The sequence below is a fragment of the Pseudophryne corroboree genome, assembly GCF_028390025.1.
Source record: "Pseudophryne corroboree isolate aPseCor3 chromosome 3 unlocalized genomic scaffold, aPseCor3.hap2 SUPER_3_unloc_15, whole genome shotgun sequence".
NCBI lineage: Eukaryota > Metazoa > Chordata > Amphibia > Anura > Myobatrachidae > Pseudophryne > Pseudophryne corroboree.
The window spans coordinates 1237371-1265066 of NW_026967503.1; the positions used below are offsets into that span (position 1 = coordinate 1237371).

The 27696-nt window shown below is 48.5% G+C and overlaps 1 protein-coding gene and 1 non-coding gene across 2 annotated transcripts in view; both read left to right on the forward strand.

Annotated features, from left to right (window-relative positions):
* The window catches only part of LOC134983428 (paternally-expressed gene 3 protein-like), a 239981-nt gene that overhangs the window by 17244 nt on the left and 195041 nt on the right, over nt 1-27696 (forward strand). Inside the window, exons 2-5 of the mRNA XM_063949109.1 lie at nt 10277-10458; nt 12558-12636; nt 12756-12853; nt 13012-13171. Coding sequence (XP_063805179.1) covers nt 12603-12636; nt 12756-12853; nt 13012-13171 — 292 coding nt within the window. The 5' untranslated portion in view covers nt 10277-10458; nt 12558-12602. The remainder of the gene's footprint in view (nt 1-10276; nt 10459-12557; nt 12637-12755; nt 12854-13011; nt 13172-27696) is intronic.
* LOC134983464 (U5 spliceosomal RNA) lies at nt 17791-17908 on the forward strand. Its single transcript, XR_010191647.1, has one exon. It is a non-coding gene; the product is annotated as a U5 spliceosomal RNA (small nuclear RNA).

Here is a 27696-nt window from a genome sequence, read left to right on the forward strand (position 1 = left end):
CCCAGGAATAGAAGCCCGCCCCGGCTTCTACAAAGCCATCAGCATGACGCTGGGGCTTTACAAGCGGACTTAGGAACGGTGGGGGGTCGGCTCAAGATTTTCAGCAATCAAGGGGCTCACTCACAAGTGGACCCGTGGGTCCTGCAGATAATATCTCAGGGTTACATGCTGGAGTTCGAAAGGTCGCCCCCTCGCCGGTTCCTAAAGTCTGCTTTACCAACGTCTCCCTCAGAAAGGACGTTGGTTCTGGAAGCCATTCACAAGCTGTATTCTCAGCAGGTGATAGTCAAGGTACCCCTCCTACAACAGGGAAAGGGGTATTATTCCACACTATTTGTGGTACCGAAACCGGACGGTTCGGTAAGGCCTATTCTAAATCTGAAATCCTTGAACCTGTACATACAGAAATTCAAGTTCAAGATGGAGTCACTCAGAGCAGTGATAGCGAATCTGGAAGAAGGAGACTTCATGGTGTCCTTAGACATAAAAGATGCTTATCTACATGTCCCGATTTACCCCTCACACCAAGGGTATCTCAGGTTCGTGATACAAGACTGTCATTATCAGTTTCAAACGCTGCCGTTTGGTTTGTCCACGGCTCCTCGGGTCTTTACCAAGGTAATGACCGAAATGATGGTTCTTCTACGAAGAAAAGGCGTATTAATTATCCCGTACTTGGACGATCTCCTGATAAGGGCAAAGTCCAAGGAACAGCTGGAAGTCGGTGTAGCACTAACACAAGTAGTGCTTCAGCAACACGGGTGGATTCTAAATCTTCCAAAATCTCAATTGACCCCGACAACACATATGCTGTTCCTGGGCATGATTCTGGACACGGTTCAGAAGAAGGTATTTCTCCCGGAAGAGAAAGCAATGGAGTTATCCGAACTTGTCAGGAACCTCCTAAACCAAGGAACTGTGTCAGTACATCAATGCACAAGAGTCCTGGGAAAGATGGTGGCTTCGTACGAAGCGATTCCATTCGGCAGATTCCATGCAAGGACATTTCAATGGGATCTGCTGGACAAATGGTCCGGATCGCATCTGCACATGCATCAGCGGATAACACTGTCACCGAGAACAAGGTTGTCTCTCCTGTGGTGGTTGCAGACTGCCCATCTGTTAGTGGGCCGCAGATTCGGCATACAGGACTGGGTCCTGGTGACTACGGATGCCAGCCTACGAGGTTGGGGAGCAGTCACAAAGGCAAGAAACTTCCAGGGCGTGTGGTCAAACCTGGAGAAGTCTCTTCACATAAATATACTGGAGCTAAGAGCGATATACAATGCCCTAAGCCAAGCAAGACCTCTGCTTCAGGGTCAGCCGGTGTTGATCCAGTCCGACAACATCACGGCAGTCGCCCACGTAAACCGACAAGGCGGCACGAGAAGCAGGAGTGCAATGGCAGAAGCTGCAAGGATTCTGCGCTGGGCGGAGAATCATGTCTTAGCACTGTCAGCAGTGTTCATCCCGGGAGTGGACAACTGGGAAGCAGATTTCCTCAGCAGACACGACCTTCACCCGGGAGAGTGGGGACTTCATCCAGAAGTTTTCCACATGATTGTGAACCGTTGGGAAAAACCAAAGGTGGACATGATGGCGTCTCGCCTCAACAAAAAATTGGACAGGTATTGCGCCAGGTCAAGAGACCCCCAGGCAATAGCTGTGGACGCTCTGGTAACACCGTGGGTGTACCAGTCAGTGTATGTGTTCCCTCCTCTGCCTCTCATACCAAAGGTACTGAGAATTATACGGAAAAGAGGAGTAAGAACAATACTGGTAGCTCCGGACTGGCCAAGAAGAACTTGGTATCCGGAACTTCAAGAGATGCTCACGGAGGATCCGTGGCCTCTACCTCTAAGAAGGGATCTGCTTCAGCAGGGACCTTGTATGTTCCAAGACTTACCGCGACTGCGTTTGACGGCATGGCGGTTGAACGCCGGATTCTAAAAGAGAAGGGCATTCCTGAGGAGGTTATTCCTACTTTAATTAAAGCCAGGAAAGATGTGACCGCACAACATTATCACCGCATTTGGAGAAAATATGTTGCGTGGTGTGAGGCCAAGAAGGCTCCAACGGAAGAATTTCAATTGGGTCGATTCTTACATTTCCTGCAAGCAGGATTGTCTATGGGCCTAAAATTGGGGTCCATTAAAGTTCAAATTTCGGCCTTATCAATTTTCTTCCAGAAAGAATTGGCGTCAGTGCCTGAAGTACAAACTTTTGTAAAAGGTGTACTACATATACAACCCCCAATAGTGCCTCCAGTGGCACCGTGGGATTTGAATGTGGTTCTAAATTTTCTCAAATCTCATTGGTTTGAGCCTTTAAAATCGGTAGATTTAAAATACCTTACATGGAAGGTAACCATGCTATTGGCCCTGGCTTCAGCCAGGAGAGTTTCAGAGTTGGCGGCTTTATCGTACAAAAGCCCATATCTGATTTTCCATTCGGACAGGGCAGAATTGCGGACATGTCCTCAATTTCTCCCTAAGGTGGTTTCGGCTTTTCACTTGAACCAGCCTATTGTGGTGCCTGCGGCTACTAGCGACTTGGAGGACTCCAAGTTACTGGACGTTGTCAGAGCATTGAAAATATATATTTCAAGGACAGCTGGAGTCAGAAAATCTGACTCGTTGTTTATTTTGTATGCACCCAACAAGATGGGTGCTCCTGCGTCTAAACAGACGATTGCACGTTGGATTTGTAGCACAATCCAACTTGCACATTCTGTGGCAGGCGTGCCACAGCCTAAATCTGTAAAGGCCCACTCCACTAGGAAAGTGGGCGCATCTTGGGCGGCTGCCCGAGGGGTCTCGGCATTACAACTTTGCCGAGCAGCTACGTGGTCAGGGGAGAACACGTTTGTAAAATTTTACAAATTTGATACTCTGGCTAAGGAGGACCTGGAGTTCTCTCATTTGGTGCTGCAGAGTCATCCGCACTCTCCCGCCCGTTTGGGAGCTTTGGTATAATCCCCATGGTCCTGACGGAGTCCCCAGCATCCACTAGGACGTTAGAGAAAATAAGAATTTACTTACCGATAATTCTATTTCTCGTAGTCCGTAGTGGATGCTGGGCGCCCATCCCAAGTGCGGATTGTCTGCAATGCTTGTACATAGTTATTGTTACAAAAATCGGGTTATTACTATTGTTGTGAGCCATCTTTTCAGAGGCTACTTCGTTTTGTTATCATACTGTTAACTGGGTTTAGATCACAAGTTGTATGGTGTGATTGGTGTGGCTGGTATGAGTCTTACCCGGGATTCAAGATCCTTCCTTATTGTGTACGCTCGTCCGGGCACAGTACCTAACTGAGGCTTGGAGGAGGGTCATAGGGGGAGGAGCCAGTACGCACCATGTGACCTAAAAGCTTTTTTAGATGTGCCCTGTCTCCTGCGGAGCCCGCTATTCCCCATGGTCCTGACGGAGTCCCCAGCATCCACTACGGACTACGAGAAATAGAATTATCGGTAAGTAAATTCTTATTTTTCCACTAGGTTTTTTAAACACGGGTAAATACGCGGGGGCGCGCATTTACCCATGTTTTTCCCTAGTGGAAACGGGTTCCCCGGCAAATTCCCAGATCAAGTGATGTGTTCAACCCGGCTAGCTGTCTACTGTGAACAGGAGCCGTGTCGAGGTGACACGGCTCCCGTTCACAGTGCATAGGGATCGCGGCGCTGGGAGATCATGTGATCTCCCTGCGCCGCCCCTGCCATGACACTAGCGCGCGCAATTGCCGGGTTGGTGAGCGCTGTCTGCAGGGGGCTGTAGCAAGGGGTCGCAGCCGTGTCAGTCGACACGGCTGCGACCCGTGCTACGCTAGTGGAAAAGGGGTATCAGCCTCTCGCCTTTCTAAAAAGGCAGTGCTTCCTACTCCGGGCTCCCTTACGGGGAAGGACCCCGCAGATAGGAAAATAGAGACCACTCTAAAATCTATTTACGTTGCTGCAGGCGTAGCACAAAGGCCGGTCATTGCAGGTTGCTGGATGACACATGCAATCCATTCCTGGACTAGTCAAATGAAGGTCTCTCGGGTAATATGACCTTAGTCGACACTGTTGCCTTACTGACTCACATTCAGGAGACGGCAAGAGTCCTCTGCGACACCTTAAAAGAGATTGGCACTGTTAGTGCTAGAACTACGGCTATGGCTGTGTCTGCGCGCAGAGCCATATCGGTACGTCAGTGGATCGCTGATGCTGACTCAAAACGTAATGTGGAATCTCTTCCCTTCACATGTGAGTGGCTCTTTGGAGGTGACCTAGATTTCGAAGGCTACGGCCTGGAAATTCCACGTTTCTCCCTTTGGGGGCTCCTCCTCCTAGACGTTCCTATCTGGGACCATCTACTCAGTCCTCTCGGTCCTCCAGATTTCGATCCACAGCCAAAGGAGCCTCCAACGCAGCTGGAGGCTCCAGGGGAAAACCTTTAAAACCAGCAGTTGCTGGATCTCAGAACCAGAACACCAGTTCTGCTCCCGCAAACACTTCAGCATGACGGTGCATACCCGCCCCGGGGGGATCTTGTGGTGGGAGCTCAGTTACGTCACTTCAGCCACATCTGGGACGGTTCTTGCCAAGATGCTTGGGTAAGGGACCTTATTTCTCAGGGCTACATGCTGGAGTTTGACAGTTCTTCTCCCCAACGATTTTTCAAAACAGGCTTACCAGTTTTGGAAAGTATGTGTGGTACTCTACTACTGGCCATAGAGAAGTTGGTTCAGTCCCAGGTCATTGTCCCAGTACCACTGTTGCAACAAGGACAGGATTACTACTCCAGTCTGTTTGTAGTACCGAAACCAGACGGGTCTGTGAGATCCATTCTGAATCTGAAGTCCTTGAATCCTTACCTGAAGGTTTTCAAATTCAAGATGGAATCTCTGAGGGCAGTGATCGCAGGCCTGGAACCACAGGAGTTCCTAGTATCCCTGGATATCAAGGATGCTTATCTATATATACCAGTTTGGCCACCACATCGGGCCTTTCTGAGGTTTGCCCTGCTGAACGATCCTTACCAATTTCAGGTGTTACCCTTTGGCCTTTCTACAGCTCCAAGGGTGTTCACGAAAGTGATGGTGGAAAGGATGTTTCAACTCAGGGTCCAGGGGGTCAATGTGATCCCATACCTGGACGATCTCCTGATAAAAGCAAGATCATTGGAGCTTCTATTGCTCCACATAGATCACACTATCCAACTCCTGTCTCATCACGGGTGGACACTAAATCTACAGAAGTCCCACCTTGAACCGTCTCCGCGGCTCCTGTTTCTGGGCATGCTACTGGATACTGTAGCACAGAAAGTATTCCTCCCAGAGGACAAGGCGAGAACACGCCAAGAAATGGTACGCATGGTCCTCAGACCTGCTCGAGTCTCTGTCCATCTTTGCATAAATTGTTGGGAAAGATGATGGCCTCCTACGAGGCGATACAGTACGGAAGGTTCCATGCCAGACCCTTCCAATTGGTCATCCGGAACAAATGGTCCGGTTCCCATCTTCAGATGCACCGGATGATTCGGCCATCACCCCGGGCCAGGATTTCACTCCTTTGGTGGATACAGTTTTTCAACCTCTTGGAATTCCGGAACTTCGGGATTCAGGACTGGATCCTCCTTACGACAGAAGCGAGTCTACGAGGATGGGGAGCTGTCACCCAAGGGGCGCAGTTCCAGGGCAGGTGGTCTGCCCAGGAGGCCCTGCTTCCAATCAACATTCTGGAACTTCGAGCTATCCACAATGCTCTGCTTCAGGCGTCTTCTCTACTAAGGGATCAGGCGATCCAGGTGCAGTCGGACAATGCCACGGCGGTGGCGTACATCAATCGACAAGGAGGGACAAAAAGCAGGGCCTGCATGCGGGAAGTGTCAAGAATACTCCTCTGGGCAGAAAAACATGCAAGAGCGTTGTCCACAATCTTCATTCCGGGAGTGGACAACTGAGAGGTGGACTTCCTAAGCCGCTACAACCTCCACCCGGGGGATGGGGACTATACCCTCAGGTGTTCCAACTGATCATCGACAGGTATAATAATACCCCTTTTTGGTGGTACTCGTATTATCAGAAATGTGTAAAACATTTTTCATTGCCTCAATCATGTAACGTGTGGCCCTACTGGAAATCACGTTTGTCTCTTCACCGTCGACACAGGAGTCAGTATCCGTGTCGGCGTCTGTATCTGCCATCTGAGGTAACGGGCGTTTTAGAGCCCCTGACGGCCTATGAGACATCTGGACAGGCACAAGCTGAGTAGCCGGCTGTCCCATGTCAACCACTGTCTTTATACAGAGCTGACACTGTCACGTAATTCCTTCCAACAGTTCATCCACTCAGGTGTCGACCCCCTAGGGGGTGACATCACTATTACCGACAATCTGCTCCGTCTCCACATCATTTTTCTCCTCATACATGTCGACACAAACGTACCGACACACAGCACACACACAGGGAATGCTCTGATAGAGGACAGGACCCCACTAGCCCTTTGGGGAGACAGAGGGAGAGTATGCCAGCACACACCAGAGCGCTATATATATATAGGGATAACCTTATATAAGTGTTTTTCCCCTTATAGCTGCTGTATGTTTAATACTGCGCCAAATTAGTGCCCCCCTCTCTTTTTTTAACCCTTTCTGTAGTGTAGTGACTGCAGGGGAGAGCCAGGGAGCTTCCCTCCAACGGAGCTGTGAGGGAAAATGGCGCCAGTGTGCTGAGGAGATAGGCTCCGCCCCCTTCTCGGCGGCCTTATCTCCCGTTTTTCTGTGTATTCTGGCAGGGGTTAAATGCATCCATATAGCCCAGGAGCTATATGTGATGTATTTTTTTGCCATCTAAGGTGTTTTTATTGCGTCTCAGGGCACCCCCCCCAACGCCCTGCACCCTTAGTGACCGGAGTGTGAAGTGTGCTGAGAGCAATGGCGCACAGCTGCGGTGCTGTACGCTACCTTATTGAAGACAGGACGTCTTCTGCCGCCGATTTCCCGGACCTCTTCAGTCTTCTGGCTCTGTAAGGGGGCCAGCGGCGCGGCTCTGGGACCCATCCAGGCTGGGCCTGTGATCGTCCCTCTGGAGCTAATGTTCAGTAGCCAGGAAGCCCAATCCACTCTGCAGGCAGGTGAGTTCGCTTCTTCTCCCCTTAGTCCCTCGATGCAGTGAGCCTGTTGCCAGCAGGACTAACTGAAAATAAAAAACCTAATTTAAACTTTTACTCTAAGCAGCTCAGGAGAGCTACCTAGTATGCACCCTTCTCGTTCGGGCACAAAAATCTAACTGAGGCTTGGAGGAGGGTCATAGGGGGAGGAGCCAGTGCACACCAGGTAGTCCTAAAGCTTTTACTTTTGTGCCCAGTCTCCTGCGGAGCCGCTATTCCCCGTGGTCCTTACGGAGTTCCCAGCATCCACTACGGACTACGAGAAATAGAATTATCGGTAAGTAAATTCTTATTTTATTACACATACCTGCACATATACATACACACCCACCCACGGAAACCCCCTCGCTAAATCCTGCGTTTGCCACTGAGGACCCTTGGCCTCTACCACTAAGAAGGGATCTTCTTCAACAAGGACCGTTTGTCTACCCGGACTTACGGCGGCTTAGTTTGATGGCATGGAAGTTGAGGGGAACATCCTAGCTCACAAAGGGCTTTGCAAAAAGTAATTGCCACTATGGTACAAGCCAGAAAACCTGTGATGTCAAAACACTATCATTATATTTGGCGGAGATATGTCTCTTGGTGTGAAATATGCACATATCCCTCTGCGCAATTCCACTGAGGAAGGTTCCTGCATTTCCTGCAGGCTGGAGTGGATAAGGGCTTATGTCTGGGATCCATTAAGGTCCAGATTTCAGTTCTTTCCATCTTCTTCCAGAAGAAGTTGGCTCTCTTGCCGGAAATTCAGACCTTCTTGCAAGGGGTGCTTCATATACAACCTTCCTTTGTGCCCCCTATGGCACCTTGGGATCTAGATGTTATGTTACGTTTTCTACAGTCCTCCTGGTTTGAACCTCTGATGATGGTAGAAGACAAGTACCTCATGTGGAAGACAGTGATGTTACTGACCCTGGCTTCTGCTAGGCATGTCTCAGAATTGGGGGCCTTGTCGTGGAAAAGTCCATACTTGGTCTTTTACGAGAACAGAGCGGAGCTCAGGACTCGACAGCAGTTCCTGCTGAAGGTGGTTTCCGCATTTCACTTGAATCAACCTATTGTGATTCTGTCAGGTTCTGGCACTGCTTCTTTTCCGGAAGCATTGGATGCTTTATGAGCCTTACAGGTCTATGTCAAAAGGACGGCTCACATCAGGAAGACGGATTCCTTGTTCGTGCTGTATGATACACGTAAATAGGGTTGCCCTGCTTCAAAGCAGTCCATTGCTCATTGGATTAAGATTACTATCCAACAGGCTTATGTATCGGCAGACTTACCGGTTCCACAGTCTCTGAAGGCCCACTCTACTAGATCAGTGGGTTCTTCCCGGGCGGCTGCCCGTGGAGTCTCGGCCCTACAACTATGCTGAGCTGCTACCTGGTCGGGGACTAACACCTTTGTGAAGTTCTACAGATTTGATACACTGACCAAAGAGAATACCCAGTTTGGGCAGGCGGTTCTGCAGTTGTCTCCGCACGTTCCCGCCCGTTCTGGAAGCTTTGGGACATCCCCATCGTACTAATTCTGTCCCCAATATCCCTTATGGATGCTAGAGAAAATAGGATTTTATATACCTGCCGGTAAATCCTTTTCTCGTAGTCCATAAGGGATATTGGGCGCCCGCCTCTGTGCGGTGACTTTCTGCAGGTTCTCTGTTATGTGTTACCTGTTCATCTGTTAATGTTGCCAGACTTTGATGGCTGAGTTTATGTTAATGTTGCCAGACCTTGCTGGCTATGTTTGTATTGGTGTGCTGGTGTTTAATTATCACCACACCTTTTATTGTTAAGTTCCTTCTCTCAAGTATGTCATTCTCCTTTGGGAACTGTTTTACTCATAACTGAGCTGTAGGAGGAGGCATAGAGGGGAGGAGCCAGCACACCCAGTGAATAATTTTTACCCGTCTATACCCCATCGTACTAATTCTGTCCCCAATATCCCTTATGGACTACAAGAAAAGGATTTACCGGTAGGTTTATTAAATCCTATATACTCCCTTGGGCTGCGTGATACTGCCCTCTCCTGGCTGTCCTCCTACGTTTCTGCCGGTTCCTTTCGTCTCCTCCCCCCACCCCCCCACCCCCAACTTCCTCTAGCAGTCAATGTCCCCAAGCTTCTGTTCTGGACCTCTCCTTTTCTCTCTCTACACATCCTCTTTAGGTGAGCTCTTTTAGCTCTTGACTTACAAGACTTACAATATCATCTCTGTGCTAATGATACTCAAATCTACCTTTCCTCCCCGGACCTCTCCCCCGCTGTCCTCGTATCTCCAACTGTCACTCTGCTATCTCTTCCTGAATGTCTCAGCTCTTTCTTAAACTTATGTCTAACGCTGAGCTGATCATCTTCCCTCCCTCCCGCTTAACTTCTCCTCCCACAATTTAATTATCTATTGATAGCACCACTATCTCCTCTAGCCCCCAAGTGCGCTGTCTTGGAGTAATCCTTGTCTCCTACCTCTCCTTCACACCACACATTCAGCACCTCTCACAGTACTACCATTTCCATCTCAAAAACATTTCCAGGCTCAGACCCTTTCTCACCCAGAATGCTACTAAGACCCTCATCCACTCACTGGTCATCTCCAGATTGGACTACTGTAATCTCCTTTCTGGCATTTCTGACATACGCCTCTCTCCACTCCAATCTATCCTCAATGCTGCTGCCCATCTCATCTTCCTCACCAAACGTACTACATCCACCTCCCCTCTCATGCAGGACCTTCACTGGCTCCCCTTCACATTCAGAATACAATTCAAGCTTCTCACATTCAAAGCCCTCACCCACTCTTCTTCCTCTTGCATCTCTGACCTCATCTCTCCTACACTCCCTCGCTGCCTCTCCTGCCAACTGATTACCTCCTCCCAGTCCTACCTATTTTGCATGTGCTCTCCACATCTCACTCTCCACCTCTCTACAAAACTTCTCTCAAGGCCCACTTCTATACCAACCCCAGCCAATTGTCCTCCCAACCCTCTTATCCGTGCGCAGTCTTCCGCTTCTATGTCATCCTGGTCTGTTAGCTCTATCTACAGTAATAATACAGGGACATGACTGGGGAGGTGAGGGGATCTGGGAGTGTCACAGTGATTTTGATGTCTCCTCCATTTCGCTGGGTTGCACAGTAGTGTAGAAGACATCTGGTGAGTGCGAGACACCCAGCAGCCATCCTGGTGTGTCAGGTGGACTGAGCAGAACCCAAAACCCCATCACGGTGCCTCCACCTCACTCACTGATACATGAGAGGCACAGTGACCAGAAGATCCTGGAACTCGCCAACAAAATCATTCAGCTGCTGACTGGAGAGGTGACTGCTGGGAATGGGGCATTATACAGTAACACCAGGGGATGTGTCTGGGTGATGACTGGAGAGGTGACTGCTGGGAATGGGACATTATACGGTAACACCGGGGGACGTGTCTGGGTGATGACTGGAGAGGTGACTGCTGGGAATGGGACATTATACAGTAACACCAGGGGATGTGTCTGGGTGATGACTGGAGAGGTGACTGCTGGGAATGGGGCATTATACAGTAACACCAGGGGATGTGTCTGGGTGATGACTGGAGAGGTGACTGCTGGGAATGGGGCATTATACAGTAACTCCACGGGATGTGTCTGGGTGATGACTGGAGAGGTGACTGCTGGGAATGGGACATTATACAGTAACACCAGGGGATGTGTCTGGGTGATGACTGGAGAGGTGACTGCTGGGAATGGGACATTATACAGTAACACCAGGGGATGTGTCTGGGTGATGACTGGAGAGGTGACTGCTGGGAATGGGACATTATACAGTAACACCAGAGGATGTGTCTGGGTGATGACTGAAGAGGTGACTGCTGGGAATGGGACATTATACAGTAACACCAGGGGATGTGTCTGGGTGATGACTGAAGCGGTGACTGCTGGGAATGGGACATTATACAGTAACACCAGGGAATGTGTCTGGGTGATGACTGGAGAGGTGACTGCTGGGAATGGGACATTATACAGTAACACCAGGGGAAGTGTCTGGATGATGACTGGAGAGGTGACTGCTGGGAATGGGACATTATACAGTAACACCAGGGGATGTGTCTGGGTGATGACTGGATAAGTGACTGCTGGGAATGGGGCATTATACAGTAACACCAGGGGACGTGTCTGGGTGATGACTGGAGAGGTGACCGATGGGAATGGGACATTATACAGTAACACCAAGGGATGTGTCTGGGTGATGACTGGAGAGGTGACTGCTGGGAATGGGGCATTATACAGTAACACTGGGGGATGTGTCTGGGTGATGACTGGAGAGGTGACTGCTGGGAATGGGGCATTATACAGTAACACCAGGGGATGTGTCTGGGTGATGACTGGAGAGGTGACTGCTGGGAATTGGGAATGGGACATTATACAGTAACACCAAGGGATGTGTCTGGGTGATAACTGGAGAGGTGACTGCTGGGAATGGGACATTATACAGTAACACCAGGGGATGTGTCTGGGTGATGACTGGGGAGGTGACTGCTGGGAATGGGGCATTATACAGTAACACCAGGGGACGTGTCTGGGTGATGACTGGAGAGGTGACCGATGGGAATGGGACATTATACAGTAACACCAGGGGATGTGTCTGGGTAATGACTGGAGAGGTGACTGCTGGAAATGGGGCATTATACAGTAACACCAGGGGATGTGTCTGGGTGATGACTGGAGAGGTGACTGCTGGGAATGGGGCATTATACAACAACACCAGGGGATGTGTCTGGGTGATGACTGGAGAGGTGACTGCTGGGAATGGGGTATTATACAGTAACACCAGGGGATGTGTCTGGGTGATGACTGGAGAGGTGACTGCTGGGAATGGGGCATTATACAACAACACCAGGGGATGTGTCTGGGTGATGACTGGAGAGGTGACTGCTGGGAATGGGGCATTATACAGTAACACCAGGGGATGTGTCTGGGTGATGACTGGAGAGGTGACTGCTGGGAATTGGGAATGGGACATTATACAGTAACACCAAGGGATGTGTCTGGGTGATAACTGGAGAGGTGACTGCTGGGAATGGGACATTATACAGTAACACCAGGGGATGTGTCTGGGTGATGACTGGGGAGGTGACTGCTGGGAATGGGGCATTATACAGTAACACCAGGGGACGTGTCTGGGTGATGACTGGAGAGGTGACCGATGGGAATGGGACATTATACAGTAACACCAGGGGATGTGTCTGGGTAATGACTGGAGAGGTGACTGCTGGAAATGGGGCATTATACAACAACACCAGGGGATGTGTCTGGGTGATGACTGGAGAGGTGACTGCTGGGAATGGGGTATTATACAGTAACACCAGGGGATGTGTCTGGGTGTGTCAGGTTCCTATAAGGTGTCAGGATGTCACTGTCTATGTCTCCATGCAGGATAGGGAGTATATAGAGGAACACAGGGGTCTGTACAAGGACGTGATGATGGAGAATCACCGGCCCCTCACATCACTGGGTAAGAGGAGACTGTCATGTATTGTACAGGGGAGAGCAGGTATGGGGGCCCCCTATATACACTCATCACCTGATAATCACATATATACACTGTACCCAGTCACTGTGTGTCTCCTACAGATGGACCCAGTAACAGAGATACCCCAGAGAGATGTCCCCGTCCTCTGTATTCCCAGGATTGTACAGAGGAGAATCACAGGATCCCACAGGAGGATCAGGTAGGTGGGATTTGGGGTCTCCCCAATATACCAAAGTGACTGTCACTATATGATCTGTAGAGGAGCTGTGTGTGTCTTATACACTGATATTATACTGTTTCACCTCAGTTTAATCTGACTGTATGCAAATGTCATTATAGTCTTTGTTTGTTTTTTAGGTAGAACGTCTGTCTGATATTAAAACAGACGATATAGAGGAAGAAGAAGAGACGTATATGACTGATATGAAGGCTGAAGATATAGAGGGAGAAGAAGAGACGTATGTGAGGGGTGATCAGCAGTGTAAGGAGGAGGAGATCCCTACAGATATCAGCACAGGTGAGAAATAAACACTTATTACAGAAAAGAGTCACATATTCTCCTTGCTCAGTCACTACAGCAATCTCTTTTCTCTAACGTCCTAAGTGGATGCTGGGGACTCCGTAAGGACCATGGGGAATAGCGGCTCCGCAGGAGACTGGGCACATCTAAAGACCAGTCTCTTCCCCACACTCTCTGGTGTATCTCATACATCAGGAGCCATCAGCCCCTATTATACTCCTGCTCTCCCCCTCACATCATGTCACTGTGTGTTACCAGCCCAGAGATCTGACCAGTCTCCTCCCCACACTCTCTGGTGTATCTCATACATCAGGAGCCATCAGCCCCTATTATACTCCTGCTCTCCCACTCACATCATGTCACTGTGTGTTACCAGCCCAGAGATCTGACCAGTCTCCTCCCCACACTCTCTGGTGTATCTCATACACCAGGAGACATCAGCCCCTATTATACTCCTGCTCTCCCCCTCACATCATGTCACTGTGTGTTACCAGCCCAGAGATCTGACCAGTCTCCTCCCCACACTCTCTGGTGTATCTCATACATCAGGAGCCATCAGCCCCTATTTATCTTACGTCCTAGTGGATGCTGGGAACTTCGTAAGGACCATGGGGAATAGCGGCTCCGCAGGAGACTGGGCACAACTAAAGAAAGCTTTAGGACTACCTGGTGTGCACTGGCTCCTCCCACCATGACCCTCCTCCAGACCTCAGTTAGATTTTTATGCCCGGCCGAGCTGGATGCACACTAGGGGCTCTCCTGAGCTCCTAGACAGAAAGTATATTTTAGGTTTTTTATTTTACGGTGAGACCTGCTGGCAACAGGCTCACTGCAACGAGGGACTAAGGGGAGAAGAAGCGAACCTACCTGCTTGCAGCTAGTTTGGGCTTCTTAGGCTACTGGACACCATTAGCTCCAGAGGGATCGACCGCAGGACCCGTCCTTGATGTTCGGTCCCGGAGCCGCGCCGCCGTCCCCCTTACAGAGCCAGATGCAAGAAGAGGTCCGGAAAATCGGCGGCAGAAGACTTCATTCTTCACCAAGGTAGTGCACAGCACTGCAGCTGTGCGCCATTGCTCCTCATACACACTTCACACTCCGGTCACTGAGGGTGCAGGGCGCTGGGTGGGGGGCGCCCTGAGCAGCAATATTACACACTTTGGCTGGCAAATAATCACAATTTCTTTATCATCCACTAGGGGTCACTGGAGTACTCTTGGGATATGGACGGGCGTAGCCGAACAAAGGCACTGAATATTTAAATTTAGGACTCTCCCCCCCCTCCATATCCCCAAGTACCTCAGTGTACTTTGCCAGTGTTTTTTTCGGTGCTCACAGATGAACATCGGCTTGTGGCAAAGCCACATTTCAGAAGATTTTTATTTTTATTTTTATTTTTGATTTTTACACTTCCCGTCCCAGTTTATGGAAAAACATGGGTCCGGGATGGTGCCGCTGCAAGGCAGCGGATGGCGTGTCGGTCCTCACAAAGAGCACCCTCACAGCCACAGGCGCTATAAGCAAGCGCATGGCGTGTCGGTCCTCACAAAGAGCACCCTCACAGCCACAGGCAGCCACTGTCTCCTGCAAACTGAACGGAGCTTACAGGAAGAAGCTCCGTCACAGCCAGGATTAGACAAAGATCTGGAAGAATCTACAGCAGCCTAGATGAGATGCTGGAGGCTGAAACTGAGCTTGCAGAGAGAAGCTCGTCACAGCCAGGAGAAGACGGCACAAGGTATGAGTGTCAGGGCGGTCAGCTCACGCTGCCGCCCTGCTGTGTGTGAGTGTTATACTGTAGAATTGTCCACGGAACACGCGCTGAAAGTCTTCCTAAACGATGCGCAGAGCGGCCGCACGTCACTCAGACGCCGGCCGCTCTCACTGCCCTGATGGCCCGGCACAGGCGCCGCCGAGATTCCCCATGTGCTAACGAGCGGCCGCACGTCACTCAGACGCCGGCCGCTCTCACTGCCCTGATGGCCCGGCACAGGCGCCGCCGAGATTCCCCATGTGCTAACGAGCGGCCGCACGTCACTCAGACGCCGGCCGCTCTCACTGCCCTGATGGCCCGGCACCAATACAGACCAATACAGAGGCGCCGCCGAGCTCCCGTGTGCTAACGAGCGGCCGCACGTCACTCACGGACGCTGGCCGCTCTTCCAGTCACCGCACGCCGCTGATGCCGGACACAGGGAGACTGTGTACGGCTGTAGGAACCGCCGCCGCCCGCTCTTTCGGACGGCTCCCCGGCGCTATATATACAGCGCTTTCCTCCTCTCCCTGCACCCGATCCCCGTAAGCTGCAGGTAACATGGGGAGGCAGGGGGGGGGAGGGGGTGTAATGCCCATAGGGCTGCATGGGTTAAAGATAGGCTGCTCAAACTATCACAAGCAGCGCAGCAATTTTAAAGTCATGGCCTATAATATCAGGCAACTGTGATTATATGGTTAAGTAAATTTTATATATATTATATATAATGAAGCTGGTTGCTGGCACAACTGTGTATAGTATAATATAATAACATTTTTATATATATAATATATATATGAGGCTTGGCCTAGCAAATAGCCTATTGCAAGTTTAACCATGTTTTCTGTTCTTGTCTGTTAAGACGGCAAGATAATAACACTGCAGGCAGTGTTCATATTAAGAGGCTAACTAAAGGCATGTATTTTACATACACCTGTATTATCACTGTATACTCTGTATAATAGGCTATTAAGCCTATATTAAAATAACCTGTACTGTGATTTTATGTAAAAGCATGGCATGACGGCCATTTCAATCATTGTTGTTTTTCCAGTTATACATTCCGGCCATACACCTCTGCTCCACAAGGAGGCGCAGGGGTGTTAGTGGGAATTTTTAGTTCAGGATGATTCTAGAACATTCCTGCCCTACATCTTTAAGCCACCAGAAGGCGCAGGGGTGTTAAAAGGAATTTGGTTCGGGTTTCATATGGCCATGTGAACTGCTTTTCACATAAAGAACACTTTAGTTTCCTAAAGATTTCCGTAGAGAGAAACAACCATGAGTTTCATATAAATATGCTGTTCAGCAATAACATATATATATATATATATATGCCATATAATCGTGCAAGTGTCTGTCTGTTGCCAATTATGTTGTCTGTCTACATAGCGAATAAGGCTCTACTGCAGACTAAAAATACTTTTAAAAATATACAGTGGCAATTCAAATTAAAGGAGCGGTATTCGCAGTCTCGGAATACTCCGCCAGCTCTAACAAAAGACAGTTTTTCCAAAGGGCCAATTTCCCTTTGGGTACCAGAGGGTTTATTTCACTGGTCTTATAATATTAATGCACGATTCTATGTCAAATCTCACACCGATAACTACCAGTGAGAAGGGTACATTAGTCCAGCACTCAGATAGTGCGGGGTTTTGGACAACCATACATAATCGTTTCCAAAATTACGCGATCCGCCATTGGTATATGCGTTTCTGTCAAACATTATAAAAACCCCAGATACATTTGGGTCACTAGAAGCTATGTATGAAACCATGCCGATCACTGTTAAAAGAAGCTGCAGAGTATATCTGTAAAGCTTCTGCTAACGCCGGTTATTTTCATTGTCGCTAGTGAACGCGACAAGGCCAGAGCTTGTTTGCTCCTAAATTTGATATGCTTGTAACGGCATTTTATCCCTTGATGATATTCCGCCTTTAGCGCATACAGTATACTTCTAACGGTGTTTTATCCCTTTATAAGAAACAGTGACGCCTTGTAACGACAGGACGTTACAGTCAGCAAGCCAGTGGTTTGATGACCTCTTTTACAATTGTGGAAGCGCGTCTTTACATGTTACATTTCAACTCATATATGTCTCAGCTGTTTACAGCGTAAAGACAAAACTGCCTCTGTCGACCGGTTTGGCAGGTTGTCATTTAGTCTTTGCTGGTTTATAAACCAGGCAATAGTACGCCAACAGAGTCAGAATTACTTATTTCCCTCTGTTTGAGCAAAAGAAAATGGCATAATGGCATTTAATCTTCACAATGCGAATTTACCCAGTCCGGTTTCTTCATCACAGGTTCTAGCGTTTGCAAATCGCCACAACCATTAACCCTTTCAGGTCTACCGTTGATTATCGCTTCGGGTATTTACCAAAGTGATGTTGCGAGGATAGATCATCTCACATAAGAACTCTGTATCAACAAAGTTCCTCTAACTTGCGCTACTAAGGTATACTGCGGTAGCAGATCAAATTCGAAAACAATCGCATCTAAGTCTGTCTAAACGATATCAATTCCGAAGTAAGATATAAATACGGTAAATCAAATACTTTTACCTACTACACCAGCAACAACAAAAGTACACGCACACTAGCGGTACATTGCTGTATTCACTTATTAAGACCACCCTTCACTCGCGTTTCCCACAAAGGGACAAGGGTGCGTATACTCTGGACGACAGTCACAGAGAGTTAGGATTTGTAGTTAAAAACAACGCAAAGGTTCTAAAACACGACAGATTGCTGTCGATAAATGTACTAGAACTCTGTGCATTTTACAATGCAATAGATAAATGCCCTAGAACTCTGTGCATTTTACAATGCATTAAATTATTCGCTTTCAGTCGGACCAGGGATAGACTCTGGTTTCTCTTCAGAACGAATACATCTTTCGCTTGTTACTAAAGATTTCTGTGGAGAGGAACAACCGTGAGTTTCATGTAATTTTGTTTTTCAGGCCTAGCTCACGCTGCCCTTAAGCAGTCAAACAAAGCAACGGCAGTTGCATACTCAACAACCAGTGAGAACCAAGAAGCCGCATGACAATGCGGCAGGTAACTCAAATCTTCAATGGCTCAGAACGCCATTATGTGAAAATGTCAAGACATCAATCCGTGAGTGGACATCTGTTAGACACACGATCTAACCCGTCAGGGTTTGGATCTTGAAAACTGGACATTAAATCCAGAGGTGTTTCATATGTGAGTCCACACAAGGAGGTTACCCTCAAGTATACATGATGGTATCTCGACACAATTACAAAAGCCTCAGTATGTGTACATCACATTCATGGGGTCATTCAGCATCGTGTGTCTAGCTACGCCATTTTCCGCTTCTCTCTTCGTTGCCAAAACGGATCAGAAGACAGTTCGTCACAGTCATACTGGTGGGATCTCATGGGTTTCAGAGAAGTTGCTTCTCGAATTTTCAAGGAATACTTGCACACGATCTGGGCCCGCTCATAATACGTCCAACCTGTTACATCAGGAAACGTTCTTTTACCCATAGTTACCTATGTACCTATTATCTATGTACCGCAGCTGCGGTTGACAGGGTGAGGGTTCAGACCGCCCTCTTAAAAAATAGAGCGTTACTGTATCGGTTATACCATGTTACGAAATAGTAAGCCGCTTAAGGCAGCTCATTATTAAAAAAAAATTTTTTCGTGTGCTTACATAGGTTGTAAACCTCGGAAGTTTCCAACATCATCCTTCAAGTAACCGTATTCTGTTAAACGGAATGGGATGGAAAACTGCGTTCATCTGCACTAAGAGTGCAGGTATCTGTGTGGTAAACTTATTTTCAAAGCGTTTGCCTCTATTTACGTCTGTAAATATCTTTCTACAAGGTGTCACCAAAGTTCAGACTCTATTTATCCCACCTACAGCGCCAGGCGATTTGAGGTTGGGTTCAGATTTATGACAGTTTTCATCTTTTGGAACCTTTTCAACAAAAGGGAATTAAGTTTTCATATTTTGGAACCCTTTCAAAAAATGGGGATTAAGTTTCTCACTTTGGAAAACATATTTTTCTTCTAGCCTTGGCTTCGGCAATAGTGCTTCGACAAGGGGTTTGTTTTCAGATTTGGGTGCCTTGTATTCCAAGCCACCGTATTTGAGTTTTCTCATGACAAAGCAGATCTTCGGACGAAATCCGCTTTCGTATTCTTCACATCAATATACCAATAGTGGTTCCTGTGGGGACAGCACATTCTAAAATTCTGAATGTGGTACACGCGTTACGCGTTTATATATGTACAGAAGATCTACAGTACGTGATATGAATACGTTGTTTGTTCTATATGATACCGCAAACTGGGGTTAGCCAGTTTCTCAGCAGACATTATCCAGTTGGATAATAATGAATACAAGTCAGGCTTACTTTAAGGCTAAGTTACAATCGCCTACGTCAGTAATAGTTCATCCCACAGGTTCTGTGGGAATGTCAGACCCAGCGGGTCGTGCAGCGTCTATAACGCGGCTACATAGCCTTCAGTGCACCACGTTTGTGCACGTTTACACGTTATGAATGGTGGCGCCATCAGCATTTAGCTTTGGCCTGCCTACTGTTACAAGTATCAAACAGCTCTCCCGCCCACGAGGGAAGCTTTGGTACGTCCCAAGAGTACTCCAGTGACCCCTAGTGGATGATAAAGAAAATAGGATTTTGGTACTTACCAGGTAAATCCTTTTCTTTGAATCCATAGGGGGCACTGGACGCCCACCCAGAGCAGTTTTACCTGGGTTGTTTTAAGCTCAAGGGAGCTTAGTGGACACATTTTAAGCTCAAAGGAGCTTATGGTAACACATTTTCACCGATTGGCTCAAATTATAAAGTTCTATCGGTTATGGGTCAACTGTTTAGTTGACAGTATGGTTATGGGTCAACAGGGTTGTTGTCCGTTATGTTATAGGGTTTCTCCATTGTCAACCTCTCTATATCCTGTTCGCTCAGTAAAAAACACTGGCAAAGTACACTGAGGTACTTGGGGATATGGAGGGGGGGGAGAGTCCTAAATTTAAATATTCAGTGCCTTTGTTCGGCTACGCCCGTCCATATCCCAAGAGTACTCCAGTGCCCCCTATGGATTCAAAGAAAAGGATTTACCTGGTAAGTACCAAAATCCTATTTTCTCTAACGTCCTAGTGGATGCTGGGGACTCCGTCAGGACCATGGGAATAGCGGGCTCCGCAGGAGACAGGGCACATCTAAAAAGCTTTTAGGTCACATGGTGCGTACTGGCTCCTCCCCCTATGACCCTCCTCCAAGCCTCAGTTAGGTTTTTGTGCCCGTCCGAGAAGGGTGCAATCTGGATGGCTCTCTTAAAGAGCTGTTTAGAAAAGTTTTTTTTAGGTTTTCACTCAGTGATTCCTGCTGGCAACAGGATCACTGCAACGAGGGACTTAGGGGAGAGATCTCCAACTCACCTGCGTGCAGGATGGATTGGGATCTTAGGCTACTGGACACTGAGCTCCAGAGGGAGTCGGAACACAGGTCAGCCTGGGGTTCGTCCCGGAGCCGCGCCGCCGATCCCCCTTACAGAAGCTGAAGAATGACGGCAGAACGGAGGTCCGGAAACAGGCGGCAGAAGACTTCACAGTCTTCATAAAGGTAGCGCACAGCACTGCAGCTGTGCGCCATTGTTGTCACACGGCTCACTGACATGGTCACGGAGGGTGCAGGGCGCTGCTGGGGGTGCCCTGGGCAGCAATATAAATACCTATTTGGCAAAATAAATACATCACATATAGCCATTAAGGCTATATGTATGTATTTTAACCCAGGACAGTTATTAAAAAACCGGGAGGAAAAGCCCGCCGAAAAAGGGGCGGAGCTTATTCTCCTCAGCACACGGCGCCATTTTCCTGCACAGCTCCGCTGGTGAGGAAGGCTCCCAGGACTCTCCCCTGCACTGCACTACAGAAACAGGGTAAAACAGAGAGAAGGGGGGCATAAATTGGCTATATATATTATATAAGAGCGTATATATAATAAACAACACCTTCTAGGGTTGTTTATATACATTTATAGCGCTGTTTGGTGTGTGCTGGCAAACTCTCCCTCTGTCTCCCCAAAGGGCTAGGGGGTCCTGTCTTCAATAGAGCATTCCCTGTGTGGCTGCTGTGTGTCGGTACGTGTGTGTCGACATGTTTGAGGACGATGTTGGTGTGGAGGCAGAGCAATTGCCGATGATGGTAATGTCACCCCCTAGGGAGTCGACACCTGAATGGATGGCGTTAGTTATGGAATTACGTGATAATGTCAGCACATTACAAAAGTCAGTTGACGAAATAAGACGGCCGGCAAACCAGTTAGTACCGGTCCAGGCGTCTCAGACACCGTCAGGGGCTGTAAAACGCCCTTTACCTCAGTCTGTCGACACGGGTACCGACACAGATGATTCTAGTGTCGACGGTGAAGAAACAAACGTATTTTCCAGTAGGGCCACACGTTATATGATCACGGCAATGAAGGAGGCTTTGCAGATCTCTGATGCTGCTGGTACCTCAAAAAGGGGTATTATGTGGGGGGTGAAAAAACCGCCTGTATTTTTCCCAGAATCAGAGGAATTGAATGATGTGTGTGATGAAGCGTGGGTTACGCCCGATAGAAAACTGCCAATTTCAAAGAAGTTATTGGCATTATACCCTTTCCCGCCAGAGGTTAGGGCGCGCTGGGAAACACCCCCTAGGGTGGATAAGGCGCTCACACGTTTATCAAAGCAGGTGGCGTTGCCGTCTCCTGATACGGCCGCCCTCAAGGATCCAGTAGATAGGAGGCTGGAAACTACACTGAAAAGTATATACACACATACTGGTGTTATACTGCGACCGGCAATAGCCTCAGCCTGGATGTGCAGTGCTGGGGTAGTGTGGTTGGATTCTCTGACTGAAAATATTGATACCCTGGATAGGGACAGTATTTTATTGACTCTAGAGCAATTAAAGGATGCTTTTCTTTATATGCGAGATGCTCAGAGGGATGTTTGTACTCTAGCATCAAGAGTAAGCGCAATGTCCATATCTGCCAGAAGAAGTTTATGGACGCGACAGTGGTCAGGTGATGCGGATTCCAAGAGGCATATGGAAGTATTGCCATACAAAGGAGAGGAATTGTTTGGGGTCGGTCTTTCGGACTTGGTGGCCACGGCAACTGCCGGCAAATCCACCTTTTTACCTCAGACTCCTTCCCAACAGAAAAGCAGTCCTTTCGCTCCTATAAAAAGCGACCAAAAGGACAGTCTTATCTGCCGCGAGGCAGAGGAAAGGGTAAGAAAGGGCAGCAAGCAGCCCCTGCCCAGGAACAGAAGCCCGCCCCGGCTTCTACAAAGCCATCAGCATGACGCTGGGGCTTTACAAGCGGACTTAGGAACGGTGGGGGGTCGGCTCAAGATTTTCAGCAATCAATGGGCTCACTCACAAGTAGACCCGTGGGTCCTGCAGATAATATCTCAGGGGTACATGCTGGAGTTCGAAAGGTCTCCTCCTCGCCGGTTCCTAAAGTCTGCTTTACCAACGTCTCCCTCAGAAAGGACGTTGGTTTTGGAAGCCATTCACAAGCTGTATTCTCAGCAGGTGATAGTCAAGGTACCCCTCCTACAACAGGGAAAGGGGTATTATTCCACACTATTTGTGGTACCGAAACCGGACGGTTCGGTAAGACCTATTCTAAATCTGAAATCCTTGAACCTGTACATACAGAAATTCAAGTTCAAGATGGAGTCACTCAGAGCAGTGATAGCGAATCTGGAAGAAGGAGACTTCATGGTGTCCTTGGACATAAAAGATGCTTATCTACATGTCCCAATTTACCCTTCACACCAAGGGTATCTCAGGTTCGTGATACAAGACTGTCATTATCAGTTTCAAACGCTGCCGTTTGGTTTGTCCACGGCTCCTCGGATCTTTACCAAGGTAATGACCGAAATGATGGTTCTTCTACGAAGAAAAGGCGTATTAATTATCCCGTACTTGGACGATCTCCTGATAAGGGCAAAGTCCAGAGAACAGCTGGAAGCCAGTGTGGCACTAACACAAGTAGTGCTTCGGCAACACGGGTGGATTCTAAATCTTCCAAAATCTCAATTGACTCCGACAACACATCTGTTGTTTTTGGGCATGATTCTGGACACGGTTCAGAAAAAGGTATTTCTCCCGGAGGAGAAAGCAAGGGAGCTATCCGAACTTGTCAGGAACCTCCTAAAACCAGGAACTGTGTCAGTACATCAATGCACGAGAGTCCTGGGAAAGATGGTGGCTTCGTACGAAGCGATTCCTTTCGGCAGATTCCATGCACGGACATTCCAGTGGGATCTGCTGGACAAATGGTCTGGATCGCATCTGCACATGCATCAGAGGATAACATTGTCACCGAGAACAAGATTGTCTCTCCTGTGGTGGTTGCAGACGGCCCATCTGTTAGTGGGCCGCAGATTCGGCATACAGGACTGGGTCCTGGTGACTACGGATGCCAGCCTACGAGGTTGGGGAGCAGTCACAAAGGGAAGAAACTTCCAGGGAGTGTGGTCAACCCTGGAAAAGTCTCTTCACATAAATATACTGGAGCTAAGAGCGATATACAATGCTCTAAGCCAAGCAAGACTTCTGCTTCAGGGTCAGCCGGTGCTGATCCAGTCCGACAACATCACGGCAGTCGCCCACGTCAACCGACAAGGCGGCACGAGAAGCAGGAGTGCAATGACAGAAACTGCAAGGATTCTGCGCTGGGCGGAGAATCATGTCATAGCACTGTCAGCAGTGTTCATCCCGGGAGTGGACAACTGGGAAGCAGATTTCCTCAGCAGACACGATCTTCACCCGGGAGAGTGGGGACTTCATCCAGAAGTCTTCCACATGATTGTGAACCGTTGGAAAAAACCAAAGGTGGACATGATGGCGTCTCGCCTCAACAAAAAACTGGACAGGTATTGCGCCAGGTCAAGAGACCCACAGGCAATAGCTGTGGACGCTCTGGTAACACCGTGGGTGTACCAGTCAGTGTATGTGTTCCCTCCTCTGCCGCTCATACCAAAGGTACTGAGAATTATACGGAAAAGAGGAGTAAGAACAATACTGGTAGCTCCAGACTGGCCAAGAAGAACTTGGTATCCGGAACTTCAAGAGATGCTCACGGAGGATCCGTGGCCTCTACCTCTAAGAAGGGATCTGCTTCAGCAGGGACCTTGTATGTTCCAAGACTTACCGCGACTGCGTTTGACGGCATGGCGGTTGAACGCCGCATTCTAAAAGAAAAGGGCATTCCTGAGGAAGTTATTCCTACTTTAATTAAAGCCAGGAAAGATGTGACCGCACAACATTATCACCGTATTTGGAGAAAATATGTTGGGTGGTGTGAGGCCAAGAAGGCCCCAACGGAAGAATTTCAATTGGGTCGATTCTTACATTTCCTGCAAGCAGGGTTATCTATGGGCCTAAAATTGGGGTCCATTAAAGTTCAAATTTCGGCCTTATCAATTTTCTTCCAGAAAGAATTGGCGTCAGTGCCTGAAGTACAAACTTTTGTTAAAGGAGTACTACATATACAACCCCCAATAGTGCCTCCAGTGGCACCGTGGGATTTGAACGTGGTTCTAAATTTTCTCAAATCTCATTGGTTTGAGCCTTTAAAATCAGTAGATTTAAAATACCTTACATGGAAGGTAACCATGCTACTGGCCCTGGCTTCAGCCAGGAGAGTTTCAGAATTGGCGGCTTTATCATACAAAAGCCCATATCTGATTTTCCATTCGGATAGGGCAGAGTTGCGGACACGTCCTCAATTTCTCCCTAAGGTGGTTTCGGCTTTTCATTTGAACCAGCCTATTGTAGTGCCTGCGGCGACTAGCGACTTGGAGGACTCCAAGTTACTGGACGTTGTCAGAGCATTGAAAATATATATTTCAAGGACAGCTGGAGTCAGAAAATCTGACTCGTTGTTTATATTGTATGCACCCAACAAGATGGGTGCTCCTGCGTCTAAACAGACGATTGCACGTTGGATCTGTAGCACGATTCAACTTGCGCATTCTGTGGCAGGCCTGCCACAGCCTAAATCTGTAAAGGCCCATTCCACTAGGAAAGTGGGCGCATCTTGGGCGGCTGCCCGAGGGGTCTCGGCATTACAACTTTGCCGAGCAGCTACGTGGTCAGGGGAGAACACGTTTGTAAAATTTTACAAATTTGATACTCTGGCTAAGGAGGACCTGGAGTTCTCTCATTCGGTGCTGCAGAGTCATCCGCACTCTCCCGCCCGTTTGGGAGCTTTGGTATAATCCCCATGGTCCTGACGGAGTCCCCAGCATCCACTAGGACGTTAGAGAAAATAAGAATTTACTTACCGATAATTCTATTTCTCGTAGTCCGTAGTGGATGCTGGGCGCCCATCCCAAGTGCGGATTGTCTGCAATGCTTGTACATAGTTATTGTTACAAAAATCGGGTTATTCTTGTTGTGAGCCATCTTTTCAGAGGCTACTTCGTTTTGTTATCATACTGTTAACTGGGTTCAGATCACAAGTTGTACGGTGTGATTGGTGTGGCTGGTATGAGTCTTACCCGGGATTCAAGATCCTTCCTTATTGTGTACGCTCGTCCGGGCACAGTACCTAACTGAGGCTTGGAGGAGGGTCATAGGGGGAGGAGCCAGTACGCACCATGTGACCTAAAAGCTTTTTAGATGTGCCCTGTCTCCTGCGGAGCCCGCTATTCCCATGGTCCTGACGGAGTCCCCAGCATCCACTACGGACTACGAGAAATAGAATTATCGGTAAGTAAATTCTTATTATATAGCCCCAGAGGCTATATATGTGATAAATACCCCTGCCAGATTCCATAAAAAAGCGGCAGAAAAGTCTGCGAAATAGGGGCGGGGCTATCTCCCTCAGCACACTGGCGCCATTTTCTCTTCACAGTGCAGCTGGAAGACAGCTCCCCAGGCTCTCCCCTGTAGTTTTCAGGCTCAAAGGGTTAAAAAGAGAGGGGGGGGGGGCACTAAATTTAGGCGCAATATTGTATATACAAGCAGCTATTAGGGAAAAAATCACTCAGTTATAGTGTTAATCCCTGCTTTATATAGCGCTCTGGTGTGTGCTGGCATACTCTCTCTCTGTCTCCCCAAAGGGCTTCCTGGGGTCCTGTCCTCAGTCAGAGCATTCCCTGTGTGTGTGTGGAGTGTCGGTACGGCTGTGTCGACATGTTTGAGGAGGAAGGTTATGTTGAGGCGGAGCAGATGGCGATAAATGTGATGTTGCCCCCTGTGGGGCCGACACCAGAGTGGATGGATAGGTGGAAGGTATTAACCGACAATGTCAACTCCTTACATAAAAGGCTGGATGACATAACAGCTGTGGGACAGCCGGCTTCTCAGCCCGCGCCTGCCCAGACGTCTCAAAGGCCATCAGGGGCTCAAAAAACGCCCGCTACCTCAGATGGCAGACACGGATGTCGACACGGAGTCTGATTCCAGGGTCGACGAGGTTGAGACATATACAAAAGCCACTAGGAAAATCCGTTGCATGATCTCGGCAATGAAAATTTTTTTTTTACACATTTCTGACATTAACCCAAGTACCACATAAAAGGGGTTTTATGTTTGGGGAGAAAAAGCAGCCAGTGTTTTCTTCCCCCATCAGATAAGTGAATGAAGTGTGTGAAGAAGCGTGGGCTTCCCCCGATAAGAAACTGGTAATTTCTAAAAAGTTACTGATGGCGTACCCTTTCCCGCCAGAGGATAAGTTACGTTTGGAGACATTCCCTAGGGTGGATAAGGCGCTCACACGCTTGTCATAAAAGGTGGCACTACCGTTTTAGGATACGGCCACTTTGAAGGAGCCTGCTGATAAAAAGCAGGAGGCTATCCTGAAGTCTGTATATACACACTCAGGTATTATACTGAGGCCTGCAATGGCCTCAGCATGAATAGTGCTGCTGCAGCAGGGTCTGATACCCTGTCAGATAATATTAATACCCTAGACAGGGATAATATTTGGATAACCTAGAGCATATTAAAGACGTAGTCTTATATATGAAGGATGCACAGAGGGATATTTGCCGGCTGGTATCCAGAATTAATGCAAGGTCCATTCTGCCAGGAGGGTATTAGAGACCCGGCAGTGGACAGGTGATGCTGATTTTAAAAGGCACATGGAGATTCTGCCTTATAAGGGTGAGGAATTGTTTGGGGATGGTCTCTGGGACCTCGTATCCACAGCAACAGCTGGGAAGAATTTTTTTTACCTCAGGTTTCCTCACAGCCTAAGAAAGCACCGTATTATCAGGTACAGTCCTTTCGGCTTCAGAAAAGCAAGGGGGCCAAAGGCGCTTCCTTTTCTGCACAAGGGAAGAAGGAAAAAGCTGCACAGACAGCCAGTTCTCAGGATCAAAAATCTTCCCCCGCTTTCTCTGAGTCCACAGCATGACGCAGGGGCTCCACAGGTGGAGATAGGTGCGGTGGGGGTGCGTCTCGGGAACTTCAGGGACCAGTGGGCTTGCCCACAGGTGGATTCCTGGGTTCTGCAAGTAGTATCACAGGGATACAAGCTGGAGTTAGAGACGACTCCCCCTCGCCGTTACCTCACATCAGCCTTACCTGCTGCCCTCGGAGATAGTGAGTTAGTACTGGCGGCAATTCACAAGCTGTACTTCCAGCAGGTGAAATCAAGGTACCCCTCCTTCAACAAGGCCGGGGTTACTATTCCAAAATGTTTCTGGTACCGAAACCAGACGGTTCGGTGAGACCCATTCTAAAATTGAAATCCTTGAACACT